This window comes from Carassius auratus, chromosome 32, assembly GCF_003368295.1.
Source record: "Carassius auratus strain Wakin chromosome 32, ASM336829v1, whole genome shotgun sequence".
Classification (NCBI taxonomy): Eukaryota; Metazoa; Chordata; class Actinopteri; order Cypriniformes; family Cyprinidae; genus Carassius; species Carassius auratus.
The window spans coordinates 1,372,475-1,393,221 of record NC_039274.1 but is presented as its reverse complement, the minus strand read 5'-3'; the positions used below and the strand labels follow the sequence as shown (position 1 = coordinate 1,393,221).

The 20,747-nt window shown below is 37.9% G+C and overlaps 3 protein-coding genes across 6 annotated transcripts in view; 1 reads left to right on the top strand and 2 right to left on the bottom strand.

The window, feature by feature from the left end:
• Positions 1 to 5,984, bottom strand: part of LOC113051294 (piezo-type mechanosensitive ion channel component 1-like) — a 99,431-nt gene extending 93,447 nt beyond the window's left edge. For 2 of the 3 annotated variants that reach the window (XM_026214903.1, XM_026214902.1), the window contains exon 1: positions 5,322 to 5,984. In XM_026214903.1, coding sequence (XP_026070688.1) covers positions 5,322 to 5,385 — 64 coding nt within the window. In that variant the 5' untranslated portion in view covers positions 5,386 to 5,984. The remainder of the gene's footprint in view (positions 1 to 5,321) is intronic. The other variant, XM_026214900.1, reaches the window with a different exon arrangement.
• A 1,852-nt stretch (positions 5,985 to 7,836) lies between these two features.
• LOC113051292 (DNA replication factor Cdt1-like) lies at positions 7,837 to 15,825 on the top strand. Of its 2 annotated transcripts, XM_026214897.1 has the most exons (10): positions 7,837 to 8,431; positions 9,163 to 9,309; positions 9,396 to 9,631; positions 13,363 to 13,557; positions 13,667 to 13,812; positions 13,939 to 14,039; positions 14,144 to 14,332; positions 14,472 to 14,615; positions 14,688 to 14,889; positions 15,291 to 15,825. In XM_026214897.1, the coding sequence occupies exons 1-10, from the start codon at positions 7,922 to 7,924 to the stop codon at positions 15,452 to 15,454; spliced, it is 2,034 nt and encodes a 677-aa protein (XP_026070682.1). In that variant the 5' UTR covers positions 7,837 to 7,921; the 3' UTR covers positions 15,455 to 15,825. The 2 variants fall into 2 exon arrangements, with proteins under 2 accessions (XP_026070682.1, XP_026070683.1); XM_026214898.1 differs by lacking the exon at positions 9,163 to 9,309.
• Positions 15,594 to 20,154, bottom strand: LOC113051293 (adenine phosphoribosyltransferase-like). The gene is made up of 5 exons (XM_026214899.1): positions 19,994 to 20,154; positions 19,754 to 19,857; positions 18,309 to 18,442; positions 18,139 to 18,217; positions 15,594 to 16,404 (listed from the first exon to the last, which is right to left on the bottom strand). Exons 1-5 carry the CDS (start codon positions 20,068 to 20,070, stop codon positions 16,265 to 16,267), a joined length of 534 nt encoding a protein of 177 aa, XP_026070684.1. The 5' UTR covers positions 20,071 to 20,154; the 3' UTR covers positions 15,594 to 16,264.
• Positions 20,155 to 20,747: the final 593 nt, after the last annotated feature.

Below are 20,747 nucleotides of genomic sequence, written 5' to 3'. Positions count from 1 at the left end.
TATTCACACCCCAAACAGGTATTGATTTATGGGCATTTATAATATAGCATCATTTCATAATAAGGCATGGCAACTATGTACATTTTCTGTATCCACTGAAAAAAAAATCCAAGCCAATGTTTGTTTATTATTCAGTTATGTGGAATAATATTTTGGATCAACTGTGAGCAGGGCTAAACAAAATGACCGGACACAAAAAAATAAAATAAACCCTGCTCATCTCTCTGTATATACAGACAGTATATACAGTGAGATGGAACACTTGTAGAAAGTATAAACAAGGCCTAAAAGGACTGCCTTTCAATTAAAGTTGCTGTGTAAGTAATATATATATATATACATACACACATACACGCACACACAGTACGACACACCTTCTCATTCAAAGAGTTTTCTTTATTTTCATGACTATAAAAAAAAATTGTAGAATCACACTGAAGGCATCAAGGGCTATTTGATCAAGAAGGAGAGTGATGGGGTGCCGCGCCAGATGACCTGGCCTCCACAGTCACCGGACCTGAACCCAATCGAGATGGTTTAGGGGTGAGCTGGACCTCAGACAGAAGGCAAAAGGGCCAACAAGTGCTAAGCATCTCTCGGGGAACTCCTTCAAGACTGTTGGAAGACCATTTCAGGTGACTACCTCTTGAAGCTCATCAAGAGAATGCCAAGAGTGTGCAAAGCAGTAATCAAAGCAAAAGGTGGCTACTTTGAAGAATATGCCATATTTTCAGTTGTTTTACACTTTGTTATGTATATAACTCCATATATAATTCCACATGTGTTAATTCATAGTTCTGATGCTTTCAGTGTGAATCTACAATTTTCATAGTCATGAAAATAAAGAAAACTCTTTGAATGAGAAGGTGTGTCCAAACTTATATATATATATATATATATATATACACACAGTACAGACCAAAAGTTTGGACACACCTTCTCATTCAAAGAGTTTTCTTGTATATACATATACACACATTTTTTTTAATTTTTATAAATGAATAGGATGGGGTCTTGGTTCTATCCTTCAGTTGTTGATTAGATTTTGCCTGAAAATTACAAATCAAGAAAAAAAAATGGCTGTGAATGGACTTTGCCTTTGGCTTACAAAAACTAAGATTAGTATTAGAAGACCACCTGGAAAATAATCTTCATTTTAATAAAGAAATTAGGAATGCAAAATACAAAAGTGGTCAATTAAGTCACTTCCATGAATACATTGATGTGTTCAGAACATTCTATGTCACACTAATCAACAAAAACAATGCAAGCCATTAGCATATTTACGTCCTGCTTTTGAACTCCACTAATTAGCCATTCTCTGCCCGGTGGACCAAGAATAAGTCAATCATGATTAAGCACTGTTTGGTCTCTTGATAAACACCTCTTCATCATCACATAAACTTACTAACTCATTAATCAGCCAGTTGATTACATCAGCGATAAGACATTAATTATCATTTAATGCAGCTGCCTCTCTCTCTCGCTTTCTTTTTGTAAACATGATTGTGCACCTTGACTCAAATACATGTCAGGGCCATATTCACTTCAAAACTGCTGTTTACAATTATATAAAAAAAGTTAATATGAGTAAAAATAATAATACAAAGTAAAACGTATAATCCCTCTTATTAATATATCACAGAAAATAAGAAAACACCCGCACACTGGCTACATGTTACGTTTTTTTTTATGGACTCTTTTTTTTTTTTTTCTAAATTCAACAGGGGAAAACATTTACAACTCTAAGCCACAATTTACACCTACGTTTGCACTGTACAACCTACTGCCTTGTCATAGTCATGTCAGAATGAGATGAATGCCATCCGTGTCCCAGCTGCCAATGACAAACATGGGATTTTCTTTGAGCCCCAAATTCCAGAGTCAGGGGTGTCTTCACTAAAGATTCATGGTGAATGCTTATTAGCATTCTCGATAAACTCTGATTGTGAATTTTGACATTAAAGTTAATTTGGAAGCAGTTGGTGTACGGTTAAAGAAGAGTGATTAAGCTTTCCAGAAAATCTTACTCATTTAGATGATTTATGAGGCGGCAGGCTTGCGCAACAAGAAAATTTTCCCTTGAGTGGGTACTCTCGTAAAACATACCAAGAATCGGTTTTCAAACACCTAACGTGCATCTTTTGCTCATTCATTTACTGCAGAAGCGTCAGAAAGTGAAAAAGAGAGAAATGAAATAGGCCAAAGCATTTATCTTATTCAGTCCAAGTAACATCATTTTGATTTCTATCATTTTCCCAAGTAGGAACTTCCCAGGAACATTTTAAGACAGCATAACAGTATGTGTAAAGCGGAATGAAAGGAACCCACTCAATTCTGCCCAAAATGCAAATGAGCTCTGCAGCTTTAGGGGCGTAAAATTACAGCAGTGTGGTTGTCTATGACTGATTCCTATACTCAGTGATGAAAGTCTCAAAACACAGCCTAGTCTCAATAAAATGACTAATGCGCTTGAAAAATGAATTAAATATAGTATTTTTCCCCAAGCGCTGAATCCACCAAAAAACAATCAGCAAACCTCAGACATCGCTGACCATTACTTTACAATTGTCTAATTCTAGTGTTTTTCACATTCCAAGTTGAGAATTTTATGACTTTGATAACTTATCCTTGTTCTGATGTCAACCCAGACTAAAAGGACATACATAGAAGCATAAAGTTTTTGATATTTTCCCCAGGCCTGAAGTACCCCAAGACTGAAACCACTCTACATGAATAAGGATTTGGATTTCTTATTGGTCGTCTTTCTCAGCTTTAGATCTGGCAGTAAAACAGCACAGATCTCTTAGGTTTGAGAGGTCCATAGTGAGAGGCATGCGGGATTCTTTCAATGATGCACACTTTCCAGCCTCAGGCTAACTTCAGGCATGGTTGGTTCCTTATGGGTACATTGAGGCTTTGTATTGTGACAGCATACTGGTTAGTGTGATAGCGCATGGTGCTAGCACACCCAGGTTGTGTGGTTGCCCTATTTTGAAGTTGAAAAACATGCGATAGAGCCCTTCTGATTGTGAAGAAAGTGAAACGGTTGCCCCTGAAAACCATGTGGAGAACTCAACAAATCTGGTTGACCGCATGCGTGAGTCTGAGGAGAACATGAGATGTTCACTGCATGTTGCGATTCTTCCGGTGTACCACATGAGTCCCACATGACATGAGAAACCACATTTTCGAACAATATCCTGTCAACAGACTGTGCCTCTGGCTAATCTTTTCCTGCCTGGGATAGTTTATATGTTCCGTTTATGAAACATGGCAGAATATTAGCCTATAAAATTCTCCTGTTTTTTTTTTTTTGTCAGGGGAGAAATGTTAAATATAGAAACCTGTCTGGCCCGAAAGCAAACAGAGACTTTTCACACTACACTTGTACTCTGTGCTAATGTTGATGTCAAGGTGTCATATTTTTAGCACAGATTTAACTCTGGATTACAAAGTCCTGAAGTATAACGATAAAATATGTTTCTAAACATTGCATGTTAAAGAGTTGTTTTGAAAATGGTTTAGCAAGAAATCCAGTGCTTAAAAAATATTCTTGCATATGCCGTTTCAGCATACGAGGGAAATAGTCAGTGGAATAGACATAAAAAGGCATTCACAACCCATGAAATTCAATTTGATTTATCCATTGGGAATTGATAACAGATGTGTTTCCCAAAAACATAGTGAGCCTAAATTCTGGAATACACCACACAACTTTTGCCCAGATTTTTGCCCTGATTTGCAGTCTGGATGAGTTGGCGTTTGTTGCTGAAAGTCAGAGACAGTTTGCAGAATTTGGGCAGTAAGAGTTGACCAATCGTACCAAAAACATTTTAGCTTCAAACTATGATTTCATCCATTCGAAGGACTTGAAAAAATAAACATGTTTTTTCATGTGTCTCCAAGCAAACCAACATGTTTCTGCATTTATCTTCTGTAACTATTTACGAATCACATGATGTCTGGTGTTTTAAAATCTATTCAGATTTTAAAAGTCATGTAGTGCATTCCAGACTTAAACAGATTGCAGAGACCACTGGACTTACTTGATTACCAATGTACTTGATTGGTTGTTGTGTATTATACATTTTGATCATTTACTGTAGTGTTATGTGCACAGATAAAGGACATTAAGTTCATATTTCATGCCAGGGCCAATGTTCTATTTGAATAAGCCCAAATCAGACTTTACATGAGATTCATATGGGCTAATTAAGACAGAGACAACATGGAACCCATGGACAAACCCTTTTAGGGCCCATATCTCAATGCCATTTCCTGTCTATGTAGGCCATACCATGAAATGTTGCAGGCTGGGAGTTAGCAAAACACGTTACATGCCAGAAATAATTTTAATATTATTAAAGTTGTAAATCTTGGAATTACGTGTTTAGAGTGTGAAATTACAGGATTAATTAGCAACCCAGTAAGAACTACGACCTTGGTTTAACAATTTCACGTGTGAAACCCCCATAATTAGATACTTCATGGGAGGTGAGGCTTAAAAACCACAAGCATTTAAGTATTTGTGCTCGGTAGAATGCAAGCAAATTACCCAGAAAAAAATAACTGTGTGAGAAGACAGTAAAACAGGTATGAGAAAGAAAACAGATGTGAACTGCAAACCGGGCCCAGAGAAAGTGACCTGCTCGAACGTGTCTGCTAAACAAACACCTGAATGAGGGGAGACGTTCAAGCAATGAAGCTCAAGTGAAAGCGTGATTAGATGGTAAAAATCATTTTACAGGCCCCTCTACCTCATCGGGTCCTTGGAAATGTCCTAACCTTCCCCCAGTGCGGCGCCCCTGAACACACCTGTCTATCTACAGCATATAAATATATGTGTGTGTGTTTCATCTAAGATAAATTATGTTTCTATAAACACATGGGACAAGGAATATACTTCTAAAAAAAACTTTATGTATATACACAAATTTTAGCCTCAAATTGTGACTGTTTTACTCAAAACTCATTTATAAGTGTATTCAGGGTGTAAGCAATGGTTCAAAAGTTTCACGGTTACGCCCCGTGACATTTTGGAGCCATTGAGTCATGTTGTTTGTTTGTGCAAGATGGTATAAACGTTTCAAAATGAATGAAACGTGGACACAAAAGAAACACAAAATGCTTTTTAAAAACGTGGCAGTAGCGAAGATTTCTACTTTTTTCATCTTGGCGACTCTTTCCCATTTTTTATGGCAAGATAAATCAATAAAGGGAAAAGGGAAAGCAAATGTTATTAAGGATTTGTGTTTAAAACAATTCTTGTTTGTCTGTATTGTGTATAGGCGTGGGTAGAACACAAGTTGAGGTCTTACCTGCCAGTAAAGAGATGGGCAGCAAGCAGCAGTAGAGCAATCCGCACAGCACCTGAAGCTCCATGAGAGACACTTCCACTTACATTCCTCCCACGACACAAATCCACAACACAACCATCTCAGAACCGTGGAGAGAGAAAAGCTACATGGCGAACATACAGTACCTCGATAAATGAAAAAATCGCTTCTAATCGATTTAACGTATTAACATGTAGACCATCGACTGAACTAGTAAAACAATTTTTTTTCTGTAAAGCGTTTTAAAAACATACAAATGAACGAATAATTTCTTAAGACGTCCCGTTAGATTGTTTCGATACAAAATTCAGAAAGCTGCTTCATGAAAGTCGATTATTCATTGTTGTATCTTTATGGAAAATGTGATTCAGCGCCTCGGCGTTTGTTAAACTTTCTTCAGTCTTGCTTCCGTTCTTGCACGAATCTGCTCCAACTTCACCAGAATATGTCCACAAACTATTATACAATGCCACAAAACGTATAAAGAGAGTTTGTTCTGTCTGTCTAGTCCGAACTGCGTCCAAACTGCGTCCAAACAGTTAGTTGAAAGTAACTCCCACTCTGATGATAGATAGACAACTTCTGCCAGACGAGCAACGCCGCTTTCGACTGAGAAATATGACTCAAGCATGTCACGCACAGAATTATGGCCTTTCAGCTTCCAAAGTGTAGGAAAGCCAGTTATACAGAGCTTTTGCGTTATTTCAGACACGTGGTGCATGTTTAGCAGGTTCGTCTTTATTTAAATATTTTGATAATGATAACGTTAGACAAGCCAAGATAGTTATGGCTACTGAAATTAAAAGAGTCTTTTAAGAAACTGTATTATTAATGCTATATCTTGTGTTTATAGGCTACTTATGAAAAAACATAACTGAACAACATCCCGTGTGTATATTGTGTGAGTAAAACAATCGGAAGTGTTGTTTACGTTTCTGAGCACGTGCAGTAGTGTAACGTGCACGTGCCTTAAATCTGGTTACTTCTTTTATTCTAAGTGTTAGTTCAGTGCAGCGAAACTGTGGGTACATGCTGATGTTCTCCATTCCTTTCAAATACACACAGACTGATTATTTTTGACTGATCATTTAGTATAGCTTACGCTGAATATGACATTGTCTTGGCTTAGCCCTATGTCTTTTATAGTGGCTCTATCTAGTGGTGGTTTTGGGTAACGTGTATTTCGACAAAAGGATATTATAGTTCAAGTTTGCCTTTTTTTTTTTTCCCCGTCATAATTTTTGTCATCTGATCATCTTAATTACTTACAACTAAATAATTACTAAAAGTAGAACATGGCGCTTTAATAAAATCTATACGCTTGAAGTCACTTTGGAAAAACGTGCCTGCCAAATTAATATATGCTAAGAGTGTAATAATGTTCTAGCCTTTCAATAACTGTGAGCAGTCTTGTTTGGTATAATATTGCAGAAATGTTTATTATTATTATTATTTTACATTTTTGTATTAAATAATAGGCTAAAGTTTCTTTAATTTACTTATGCTTATATAGGCTTTTGGCATTTCTATAATCTCACCAAGTCACCATTTTACAATAACATACAGCTAGGCTTAATTTGGTCATATATAGTATTACTGGCCATTCCTTAAACTCATTATTATGTTTGTATTGTCAGTAAAATCCAGTACTGATGATCTAAACCGTATGGTATGTGCATTGATATACTGGTACATAACCCTTTTCAGTACATATTTATTGAACATTTAAGACATTGTGTGTTTTAAGCTTTGCTCTGATGAACTGCTTTCAGCTGAAAATGGAGTGTTTACTATTGTCATTTTGCATTATTGACACACTATTTTCCTATTTAATACTGTAAACTGCTAGCACATAAATACATTTTGACTCGACTTGACTTGACTGTATGAAAGTTTATTTTAAACTTTTTGTTTTTATATATCATCCTACAAAGACATTGCTGGGAGATATTGAGTGATAACTGATATTTATTGTATGTAAGAAGTCAGCAATACGGTTATTAAGATCTCATTGATCTACATTGCAAGTTGTCAGAATCTCATCTTATTTTTGGCCATATCGACATCACCAAACTGCATAAAATTGAGGTGTTTTTCCCCTCCTCAGATATGAGCTTCATATTCTCCTATTTCTTATTTTGAAAAGACTGACAAATCCAAAATGATACTTATAATATATATATTATCTAAAGGGTAAATAAACTCTTCAATCTTCTAAGAACATTTAGATATTATTTTTTCATGTCTGTCTTTACATTTAATCCACTCTTTCTGAAGCTGAGTAGATAAAGATTTTTCAGCCTGAAGGTAAAATGCATGTAAAAGCAGTGAGCATATACAGAAGAATGTGTATAAATTTGTAAGATTTTTAATGTTTTACTGTTAATGTAATTAGCATGTTTTTGTTTTAACATGCATGCGGGCTTGATCAGCGGGTTGAGGGGCGTGGTTAAATCCAAGCTCTGCCTACATAAGTCACGTGGTCCGTTTCGCGCGAAAATTAGTTTAAGAAGACCCTAAAAGGGAAGTTCCGGTCACGGTGGGATCACAACAATTGGTTACTGCACATCATCGAGAAGTGCATGGACTTCATTCATACCGAGAAAATGGCTCAAGCTCGGGTTACAGATTATTTTGCACAGAGTAAAAAGGGTGGTGTTGCTCGGTCTTCACGTTCCAAGCGACAAAAAGTGTCAGTAGACGTTGTAGGGTCAGCAGTGATCACAAAACCAAAGACGTCGTCCAGAGCTGAACGTTCTTCGCGTAAAACGACGCGTGATCTCGCAACACCAGAGCCGCAGAAACATGTCCAGCAGGAGTTCCTCCGAGTTATCGACGAGGCTTTATCGGCACAAACAGCGGATACCGCGACTGACTTGCGAGATGTAAGTAACGAGGGTTTTACGGCGAGTCCCCGAACTCCTAAACGGTCCTCTGCTGAGTTCGATGTGTGTTCGGTGCTGTTCCCGTCCACAACCGAGCAGCACATCAGCGCCAAGAAGCGCCCGAGGGTCAGTGCACCAAAGGAGCGCGCGGTTCACAAGACGGCGAGGAAGAGGCTCGATCTGATCAGAAATTACGACGAAGAACAGGTAACTTACGCATCACATAATGGTGACAGGACGCTTTATTGCGTTCATTTTAATGTAACCTGTATTTGACATGCTAAAACGCCAAAACCACGCAACTGCCAGAGACATCCACAGAACGCGCACGTAACGTTACATAAAAATAAATATGTGGTACTTTTAACATAATGGATTTACTAATTTGCTTTAGAACGTAACATCGCATTTTTCCCTCGATTATTCCAGATTTAGAAACCCACAATAAATTATTTTTTATTCATTCAACCATATATTTCTTATTTATTTTCACTTGCCATTTTATTCAGTCGAATATTTGTTTACAATTTATTGTGTAAAGATTTGAGTTTTGCAGATGAATAATTAAGAAGTAAATTTCCCCCCACTATTTCTCAGATAATTTTCCCCTCCTTGATGTGTTGAATGTTTATTTGGTGCTAACTTTTAGTGTAACGTTACTGTTTATACAACTATTGCCAGTTGCATAAACTGTCATCATGGTAAAACGGTCTTAAGAACTATTGACTAACTAGCAGTTAACCAAGTCTTAATTTGTTTTACTTTTTGGATTCAAATTAAACCAATCTATATTTTTGTAACTGACTTCATAAAAAGTTATGACCAGTCTTGAGATGACTAACTGACTAATACAAGTGTAAGCCACTGTCCTTTGAATGCATTTGAGTGCTTGGTTTTATTTAATCACTGCTAACCCAGTCTGTCTTATTTTAATGTAGAGCATTAAGCCTTTGGCCAACAGCACCCCTCAGGCACCTCATCAAACTGCCAGCAAAGAGTCCAAAAATACTTTAAATCATAATGCAAATAGCTCCCCTGTAAACAAAATGAGTGGAGATAAGCCCAAGCAGACAACCTCGAGCAAGGTAATGCATGGGGTTCATCACACCTGTGCAGGACCTCCTGGTGTTTTTAAGCTCGTCATTTAATCAAGTTTCTTTTGTTCTTTCAGAAAACATTTACAAGAGAGGATGTGGCGGCACTGAAGTCCAAGCTGCAAAAACTGAAAGGACAGTCTGAAACTGTGACGAGCCCCTCACCTGCCCCTGTGTCGGCACTAGCGGAGCTGAGAGCGAGGCTCGATGCTGCCAGGGAGATCTCTGCCAAAGTTCGGCTAAGAAAGGCTGAGCGAGATGCAGAGGATGCTAAAGTTACGGAAGCACAGGCTGAGCCTGAACCAGAGCAAAGGTGAGGTTCGCTGGCCAGTGTGCCATTGTTTTCAGTTACCAGAAGTGATTTCAAAATTGGAGTTCTCATCTCATGTGATTGTATGTACTTTTACTTTGTGGACATTTTAAAACCATTTGAAATGAATTCTTTATTTAATTTTGATAAGAGACCCAGGGAAACCCTGACCTCATAAAACTTTAAATAACTTGCATTTTATAACAAAAGTTATAATTATTTATTTTAATTACTTTAAGAGGTGATACACTTGGGCACAGAAAACCGGAATTGTGATACGGTCTACAGCAGTGATCCTCAAATCTGGCTCGCGAGATCCACTTTACTGCGAAGTTTAGCTCTAACCCTAATCAAACACACATGAGTTTGCTAATCCGTGTCTTCAGGATCATTAGAAAATCACAGGTAGGTGTGTTTAATTAGAGTCGGAGCTAAACTCTGCAGGAAACTGGATCTCGCAAGCCAGATTTGAGGATCACTTGTCTACAGTGACTATTAAAACTGATAATTTAAAAATCATATTAAACTTATTTAAATGTGAACGCTACACGTTTAATGGTCATTGCGACATTGTGGCCCGTTCTACAGCAGGGGTCTTCAACCAAAATGGCTTGAGGTCCAGTAATAAACCGTCCTCTATGACCGAGATCCGGATAATTGTATACCTAAAAATGTAAATTGCTGTTTTCTTGCCAGACCAGTGTATCCGCAGGATATTTAAGATGAAATTTAAGAACTTAGGAACTTTTAAAACCTGCACAAATAAAATTTAAATGACTGAAAGTGTGATTTACAGTTCAGATACAGGTTTTCACAAAATCAGAAAGCTTAATAAAATGGCAAACTTGTTAATTTCAACCTTTTAAACCATTAAAGAAAAAGTAGTCAAAATTGTAGATTGATTTAAACAATAAGTAAATTATTATAATAGTTGCATATAAATGCGTTCTACTACTATCTTTTATGGTGTAGATTGGGGCTGTCACTTTTTATTCGATATTCGAATATGACGTGAAATATCCGTAATCGAACTATAAATAAAATATCCGGTTTTTAAAATGCCATTTGTAGCGCTTTTTTTTTTTTTTTTTTCAGTCTATGATTAGACCGTTTGTCTATTTTATTCTATTATTGCCATCTTATCCAGTAGAGGGTACTCTAGACATATTGTAGCATAGGCCCATGACCAAATCACGCGAAAAAAAGCTAGTAGCCAGGCACGTCTGTGCGCTCCAAACGCGTGTTCTCCACCGCGGGGAACATTGTAAATGAAAAGAGAGCAGCACTTAATCCAGATCAAGTTGATAGACTGGTGTTTCTTGCAAACAATATTACAAAATTAATTCGGGTAGGCTATATGCCTTACTCCTGCTGCTGTTTAAGTTGTCATGTTGTTGTTCGTATTCAAATACATTGCATGATATTCGATATCCGTTCGAATTATTTTTTTTCTCAAAAGTGACAGCCCTAGTGTAGATTTTTACAATGGATTGCCAGTTCACATTTACAACTCGACGTGTTTGCTGTGTAAAAACATGGGTTGATTTTCACATTGGTCTGAAGCAGAACAGCAGACAGGCTTATTGAAAATGCACACACATTTTATGTGAGCAGAAATGGTGGTTTTCTTCTATAATGGCAGTACACGAAGCAGTGCGGCACCTGACTTTAAATTGTGCAGTGCTCCGATTTATTCAATGAAATTGTAGCCTTTTGAAGTTTAATAGCCACATTAAGCCATGTCGCAATTCTTCTCTTTCTGTCCGCAAATTTAAGACCTCCTGAAATGACTCTCTTGTTCCATTTTAAGACTCTACATTTGTTACAACTAAATTCAAGATCTTTTTAGGACCCGCCTAATTTTTGAGAATGCCATTTGTTTTTTCACTAACTGAAAGTTTAATCTCTCTGCACGCTGCTCAATGCGATCTTCGCCGACCTCTGACCTTTAGCAACAGTTAATCCATTTAATCCCCAAATTTTCCCAGACATGAAAATATCCAAATAACATGTCATTATCAACCCTTTGAAATAATCAATAATAATTATTAATTTTAAGTGTGTACAAAAATTGGGTTTTATGGTCTTTCACATTTGTGACTGGTGAGATAATGTGTGCACTGAATTTAAAGATTCCTGCAGATATATATATATATATATATATATAATATATCTACGCTTTTTTTTTTTTTTTTTTTTGGTAAATTATAACATAACTTTTATTTTAGTGCTACCAGTATTACAACATCAATTTTGTCTATTGATTGAAATTAAATATTTTTAATTTAGTGCAATATTTTGTCATTGCAACGTTATAGGGCAATTTTCTCTAACAACTCAACACAAACAAAATATGTGTTATCCATACATTACTAGACACCTTAAAGATAATGTGTACTACAAATATTTGTCATCTTTGTTAACATACTAGCACTTCGTTTTAGAGCTTCGATGCTGTTATCTTCACAAGGTGCAAACAGGAAATAAACTGCCCTGGTCATGTGACAATTTGAACTAATCATGTGAAAATGCACATATTTAATTGAGATCCTTTAAGTTTTCCATATTTGCAGAGAGTGCACTAAAACATCAGCCAGTTAGGTTTTTAGAGCTTTATAAATTAAAACCTTTTTTATGGTCACCACTGTGACCGGTGGGGTTAAATGGGTTAACTGTAGTATGAACCCATGGTGCCATAGGACCCATATACTTTTACTGAGCTAACCTTGATTTGCCTAATATAAATTAGATTTTATTAGAAAATGGCTTTGGCATTTATTTCAATGTCACAAGTCATAGTTTACAGTTTGTCAAGTAATTGCTCATTTACTGATGATGAATTATGACCGTAAATGCTTTGTTTACATCTTCCCTCAATTTTGCTCAATGCTTTGTTTACATCTTCCCTCAATTTTAATCTTTATTCAAGCTATACAAGTTAATCAGGGACTAGAACAGTCTAAGGGATTATTTTTCTTTTGTTCTTTGATATACATTAATGACAGATTTCAGCAGGTTTCACTTTAAAATCAGCGCCGGCTCTTTAAAACCTGATAGACATTACGTAGATCTGACAGGTATCAGATTTTCTCCCAACTTTTTACGGTCATTTAAGACTTTATAACTAATTTAAGACTACATTTACAAGGTAACTTGTCAAAACTGTGTATTTAGACTTAATTGTCTTTCTTTTAGTCCGTTGAAGCGCTCCTGGTGCACTGTCTGAAGTGGCTCAGTGTATGCGTACAGCCGAATGCGCAGCCTTTCAAACTATAATTTACTGCGGTGGTGTTTCGGCAGTGTCGCAGCATTCTCTGGTCATAGAGAATAAATACGGGAAAAGTTAATCTTCTGAAATGAAGCAGTAATCTCTTATCAGGTAAAAGTTATTAGAACCTTGTTTAGGGACAAGCTGGCCATCACAATAATGCTCTGACGTTATCTCTCTGTTTGCATCCTATTATTTGATTCGCTCTTTTGCTTTGACGGAACAGCTAATCATGAAAATCTGGTCTTCGGAAAATATTATTTTTATTTGCTTATGTCAAAAATGGTGCAACTCTTTAAAAACTGGCTGTTGTTTTTTCTTCATTGCATTGTTACAATTCGTAAAAGTTGTACCGGCCAACTGGCGACGACCACTGTTACATAAACTCCCTTTTGGTGCTTGGCAAGTGTTCTTTTTAGGCCCTGGTTGTTAGTCTTCTGTAGTTTAACTTAATTTTTTGTTTCAGAGAGAAACTCCCAGCTTATCAGCGTTATCACACTCTAGCATGTGATGTGCCACCTGGTCTTACCCTGCCCTACCAATACAAAGTACTAGCGGAGATGTTCTGCAGCACAGACACTATAGTTGGGATGCTGTTCAACCGCTCTGAGACGGTCACTTATGCCAAGATCAAGCAAGGGGTCCAAGATATGATGCACAAGTAAGAGGCTGAATGAAACCATATGCTAAAATGTTTGTGGCAGTCAGGCTGCCGGATAATAGTGTGGGCAGTCTTATCAAAGCTAATCATATTTTTGCTTTCTTCGCAGGCGTTTTGAAGAGAGCCATCTGGGGCAAATAAAGGGTGTGTACCCTTCCGCCTATACTTTTCGTCAGGAGAAAAACATTCCTCCTTTCAGTACCACTGCAAAAAGGTCCAGCTATCAGCTTACAGTAGAGCCAGTCATTGAAGAAGGTGAGAAATGAGAGCTTGCTCAGGAACAATGACATTACATAATACAGAAGTAATACATAATACATCTGCTCTTAGTTTGGGCCACTTCTAAGGTTAATTTTATTTCATACATGTTTCTGTCCCCAGAATTTAATGGTACTCGTCCAGTTTTGTCAGCCTCTCGTCTTTTGGAAAGAAGGCACATTTTTCACCAAAATCTGGTCAACATCGTTAAGGGACACCACAAGGTAAGTACAGGGTTTTTACAGGTTTTTTCTTTTTATTATTATTACCTAGAAGTGTTATAGATATGATTTTGGTGTATTCTGATCATGTCTCATGTCGGACACAGGTGTTCCTGGCTTCCCTAAACCCTCCCATTGTCGTTCCTGATGACAAACTGACCCGCTGGCATCCGAGATTCAATGTGGATGAGGTTCCCAACATCAAGCCAAGTGATTTGCCTCAACCCCCTCAAACTGAGAAACTGACCACAGCTCAGGAAGTGTTGGACAAAGCTCGGGCTCTCATGACACCGAAGGTGAGCACTTTAACCTTGTCTTTGGGGCATTACTGATTCCTTTTTCAATATAAATGGAATTTCATTCAAAAACAAAGTTGATCCGCAAACAAAAATGAGCATTACATAACTGTCTTTTTTGGGTTGTCATCTTCTCTAGATGGAGAAAGCCTTGGCTAACATGGCCTTGAAAACAGCAGAAACCATCTTTGCTAAGGAACCAGAGACCTCTGCAAAATTGGTTGCAAAGCCAACAGAAACACCCAGTGCCCTTAAAGGGGTTTCACAATCACTGCTGGAGAGGGTGAGTCAATAACTACCCCCATAACATTGTAGGGTTTACAAGAATCTAATCCATATATTCTCCCTAATTCAGATTCGTGCTAAAGAGGCTAAGAAAGTGCACTCTACTATGACAAGGAACCCACAGCAGGAGGAGCGCCTGTTGATGATGTCACGGCTGCCAGATTTGGCCAGGATCCTACGAAATGTATTTGTAGCAGAGAAAAAGCCGGCTCTCATCATGGAGCTCGCTTGCAACCGCATGATCGCCAGCTACAGATCTCCTCTTAGTTCTGGTTGGTACAGATGTTTCCTGTTGGTTTTCCCTCCTCAAACCTAGTGAGCTGCTTAGTGACCATAGATACCTCACGATTTTAATTGAAAGCAACTTTAACATCTCGCGCGCGCACACACAGTGCTCCTCCCATTAAAGTCATCGTAATAATGTGAAAAGATTAGGGAGCAAGCTATTTCTCCAAATTTGCTCTGATTATGAAACAAATTAACATACAGATTTGATGACCTGAGGGGGGACTATAGCATGTTGTTTAGCTATTTTTGATAAAATGTGCAAATATTCTGAACATTTATTTTTGCTAATTAATGTTTTAGAACAGTTAGTGCTGATAAAATCGGACCAATGGCTTTATTTTAATAAGCTTTTTTTCTTTCTCTATGTAACATTCTTCTAATTTAGATGAAATGGAGAAACATCTTCACCTGTTGGCTGAGTTGACACCTGCATGGCTAACTCTACATCCAATCAGGAAGGATATGTACCTAAAACTGAACAAGACCATGGATCTGAACATTGTGCTGGACAAACTGGACCAAAAGATGAAGGAAGAGGAGTGTATTTGAGGATATTCAAATGAGACTTGAGAAAATACCATGTGCAATATTTTATGGATTATACCTGGATTTTAACACTTGGATGACACAATGACTTTTTAATTTTGTATCTTCAGTCAGTTTTGCATCTTATAAATCACTTTTAATTCAGGGTAGTCACTTTTTAATTGCTGTGTTTCCGGTGTATGGTGTTGCAACTTTCTGTTGCATCTTAACACAATTATTCTTCATAAATGTAGACGTGTAAAAAGGTTATTGGTATAATGCAGTACAATGTATGGCTCCCAGAAACCTAAGTTTTGTTAACTTGCACTTCACGTTCATCTAGTTAACCAATGTGCACTGTATTTAATTTACAATAAACAAGTTCATGCAAGCAATATGTTTCATATTCAAAGAAACTGTAAGCTACTTTTCCTACTGTACAGTAAGTGGAAAAGCTACGTGACAAGGTAATACTGAATTCTGTGTATTCATAAAACGGTCCCTGAGAGTGTGTACTTCTGGCAACTTTTGAAATTGTTCAATGAATGTTTTACTATCCCAAGAAGCCAAGTATTAAAAAAATTAAGCAGCACTACTGATTGTCACATGATTATGACAATTACATACAATATAGGACATGCTTTTTGTGAAGTTATTGATTTCACCTATGCTGAATGCCATTTCAGGTGCAGTCTGTCTCTTCAGTTTCTGGTTACTTGATTGGATTAAGACCATCAAAATCTCAAAGGGTCAAGTGTTACTATAAAACAAACCAGAATTTCTTAATTTTCCTGAACCATAAACCATCATTTCAGACAAGCATTGACAAGACTGTCAGTACTGTATTAGAGAGAACACAGGGGTTGACTGCAGCTTTTCAGATCCATTTAGATACTTCAGTTCAACCACCACCAAGCAGCCCAGCACCTCTGCCTTCTGCTGTTTGATCAGCTCACACGCCGCATACAGGGTTCCTGCAACGAAAAAAATAAAATAAAAAAAAATCAAGGCATGAAACTGCTTTGTGTAAAAATACACTACCAGTCAAAATTCAATGTTGAGAAAACACTTTTTAAAGGGTAACTAAACCTCTGGTCAGAGCCTGACTCCACCCACTGACAATATTTGAAAAATGCTGAAAAGTGGGCAGAGCACAGCGGAGAGAGAGGGGATGAACCGAGGGCGGGGCTGAGTGAGTGCAGCGTGAACCTGAGACCCGCAGTGACAGATTGATTGACAGCTGATGTCAGAGACGCTAAAATGGAGAGTGACTGTAACGACGCAAGTAGCTTTGCAACAGAGCGTTCATTTGAAGTAGAGGACTTTTCTCCCCTACCTTCACCTGAAGTGGAGGATGTCGAGGTGTCTGTTCATATCAATCCGAGCAACTGGCTCAAACTGCGGTCTTAACTCCCACACCGCGTCGCTTTTCAGGGCGACCTCCATTGCGGTGGAGAAGCAATCCCGTGTAAAATGCAGTTTGCACACTTCAGCTCTAGGCGGGAACTCGCGGTCTTCCAGGCCAAGTGCATGCAACCACTGGCGCCTAATTTTAAAGTCTGCTGGAAAACTATGCAGTCCAGCAGTGCATTTGCAAACAACAACACACCTACGTACCATCCTGACCACTGTACTAAAAATACAGATAAATCTACGCCAACTTGAAGATCTAAATAACTCTAAATAATTGATATGCTAAATAGATGCTATAATAGTCTATCCTGATCGTTTTCCAACTCCTGACTCACTACAGTGATTTTGACGGAACAAGATGGTTTTATACTGCCAAGGGCGTGGTAGCTCGTACCAAGGGGCGTGGTGAGCTGGAAACTGCATTACCTGCCACCGCAACATCCAATGGGAAAAATCAACTGCAGTAGCCACCGTTCAACCTGAAGAGGGCAGCACTCAGACGTTTTTACACCATATATTGAAGAATTAAAACACTTTATACTCAAATGTCAAAAAAGTAACTCGGATCAATGAACAGCAATAATAAAGCCCCATTCTTATAGATCATTAACTAAAAAAAGTTGGTTTAAGGTTTAGTTGCTCTTTAAAGGTGCTGTAGGGAACTTTTGTAAAAAAAATATTTTTAAAATATTTGTTAAACCTGTCATTATGTCCTGACAGTAGAATATGAGACAGATAATCTGTGAAAAAAAATCAAGCTCCTCTGGCTCCTCCCAGTGGTCCTATTGCCATTTGCAGAAACTCCATCGCTCCCGCTGTTCAACCGCTCTACGGACCAATCAGAGCTGCGGTCCGTAACTTTGTTTGTGTTCAAAATGTAGAAAAATGTATATAATAAGCGAGTACACCATGAATCCATTTTCCAAACCGTGTTTTTGGCTTGTCCTGAATCACTAGGGTGCACCTATAATAAGTGTTTATATTCGGACTATTTTAGATTGCTTCGGGGGTACCGCGGCGGAGTAACCCAGTACCTTTGTGATTCTTCATAGACATAAACAGAGAGAAGTAGTTCCGGCTACGATGTTCTTCCACAAGACGCAAGCAGTTCTGTTTATTAACCGCTAGAGCGTCAAAAGTTCCCTACCGCAGCTTTAAAGCAGGCCCAGATTTGCCATCGGGAGCAACCTGGCGGCTGATTTTTTTTTTTTTTTTTTTTGTATTTACCCTTCAAGTACTTTATTAGTATTCAGTTGTAATTTTGCTGGAGTAGACCAGTTTAATGTCTCACTCACCTCCAGTAGCCAGTAAATCATCAATGATCAGGACCTTCTGTCCTGCAGAAACAGCGTCTTCCTGCATCTCCGCATCGGCCTGAAACGATACCGCTCAATTACATCATGAACAGAGGCTCACATTATAACCAAACATAGACTAGACTGGATCATTTATAAACTGGAGTTACCTTCGCATACTCAAGACTATAAGCTACTGATAACGTTGGGCCAGGGAGCTTCCCTTTTTTTCTGATTGGAGCAAATCCTACACCTAATCTCTGAGCCAAAAGCGGCCCAAACAGAAACCCACGAGCGTCGAGTCCTAGGAGAGAATGAAGAAAACAGCATTATAACAAAACTCCACTTGCGATTCCAATCTATTTAAAAAAAAAAAAAATCTTCATGAAGGACTCCAAGTTCATTTAAACCAAAGATAGACTGACTTAAACAGAAACAAATTTAAAAACAACACTTTGTCAAAATGACTTTGATGTTGGCTTGAGAAAGCTTCACAAGAAAGTTGGAAGTTGTTTTAAAAGCTTGACATTTGAAGGTAATGGTTACTACGCAGTTGCTTGGGCTTTCTGGGTGGTTTCTAGGGTGTTGCTACGCAGTCTATGGGGTGTTCTGAGTGGTTGTTAGGCACTTGCTATTGCATTCTGGGTAGTTGCAAAATGGTTGCTAGTGTGTTGCTGTGCAGTTTTTAAAGTGGTCTTTGTGGTTGCTAAGGTTTTTGCAGCCCCTTAAGTGTTCTAGGTGATTATTTGCTGACTGATAGGGTGTTTAGATGCTGATTCACTTTATGGTTGCTCGAGAGTTTCTTAGCCAAGGCATTCTGGTTGACTGCTAGGGTGTTGCAATGCGTTTGCTAGGATGTTTTGGGTGGATGCTGTGCAGTTTCTAAGGTGTTCTGTGTGGGAACTAGGCTGTTCCTAGAGTGTTCTGGATGGCTGCTAGATAATGCTGCATTTGCTAAAATGTTTTGGGTGAATTTTAATAAGTCTATACAGATACACGATAATTCCCAAATAGGGCCATTATGATCACCAACAGGATAAAACACCCTGTATGATATCACAAGAACTTAAAACAACTCTTTCAGGAATGTCCTCTACTCTAGGTCCCGTGAATTCATAAGGGTGCTGTAATTTCAAATGAACAATATACATTACACAATAACACACTATCCTGTAATTCTTCCAGGGTTAATTAATCCAGGAAGAACCCCATTTTATTTATTAGGTTATCCTTATTTGACAATATTTGGATCGGATCCAATAGGAATTAAATTCAATTCAATTTTATTTGTATACCACTTTTTACGATACAAATCATTGCAAAGCAACTTTAGAGAAAATTACATTTCTACAATATTTAGTAGTATCTTATAAGTGGTGACTGTCAGTTTATGTGCATATGACAGGAATTTTCAGGAAAAAAAAAAAAATTATACAAGACGTAGTCAACCAGACGATGAACACTATTAACAGCAATTATAATGTGATTGCATAGTAAGTAGCAATCTTTCTTTTTTTTTTTCGCTCTCTCACTCAAAGGTTATCAGTAGTGGTGCGACTTTGAACCTTGTAACACGCCACACTCATATCTACTGAATGACTGCACTCACTCTTACCGACTATAAGATCCACCTGAGGGTACGCGCGCCTCACGTGCTCCTCAAAGAGATCGGTCACAGCAGCCAGCGCCTTCGGATCCTTCAAGACTGGAAAAATATCCCTGCAGACAAACAGCACAGACAATCTAAAACTGGCAAACCCGAACATCTCTGTCCCGTTCCTCCGCTCTGCATTATTCCGCACCGCTTTTAACTCGCACGCTCATTGTAAAATGGCATTTGCATATGAACACTCACTTGAACGCAATCCCCTTCGTAGGGAAATCAGGAAAAGTTCTAATGCACTTGGAAATAAGATCTAGTTTCTCAGCCATGGCACGCGCTGCGAATGTTTGGACTGACGGGAAGATGTCCACGTGCTCAACTCCACCACTAACACACGCTTCCTCACCACATGACATTTACGTCATCAAACGTGGAAGAGAACGGATAGATCACAGGATGTGTCTCCTCATTACTTTGCTTTAAAAATCTATAATTATTATGAATATATTTATTTCTTATTATTATTATTATGCAGTCGCATGCAAGTTTTAAAAACCTTTTATTGGCCCTTAAGAAAAAAATATTTAACACTGATTTAAATGCATGTACATGTACAAGTCAAATAAATAAAATAAACAGTATAAATGACTGTAAGACAAAACTAGCTAACTTAAATTTATTGATGACAGTGTGGTTTGGTAATTTACAGTGCCTGAAGTCCAGTGAGTACCAGGCAGTATGTTTTTATGATCAATTATATAAATTGACTAGTGCATATGTTCTGCTCTGCTGCCTTTTGGTACAACATTTAGCAATTTTTTGCAGAGTTTAGCTCTAACCCTAATCAAATCAGATTTGAGGATCACTTGAAATATACAATTGCTTTTACCACACAGACACTGGAGGGCGCTGTTGCCCCACTAGCTGTTAAAATACGCTTAATGCCTATTGTGAAACTAAATAATCTCAGCGTATTAATGGCACAAAATAAAGACAATTTTGCAGT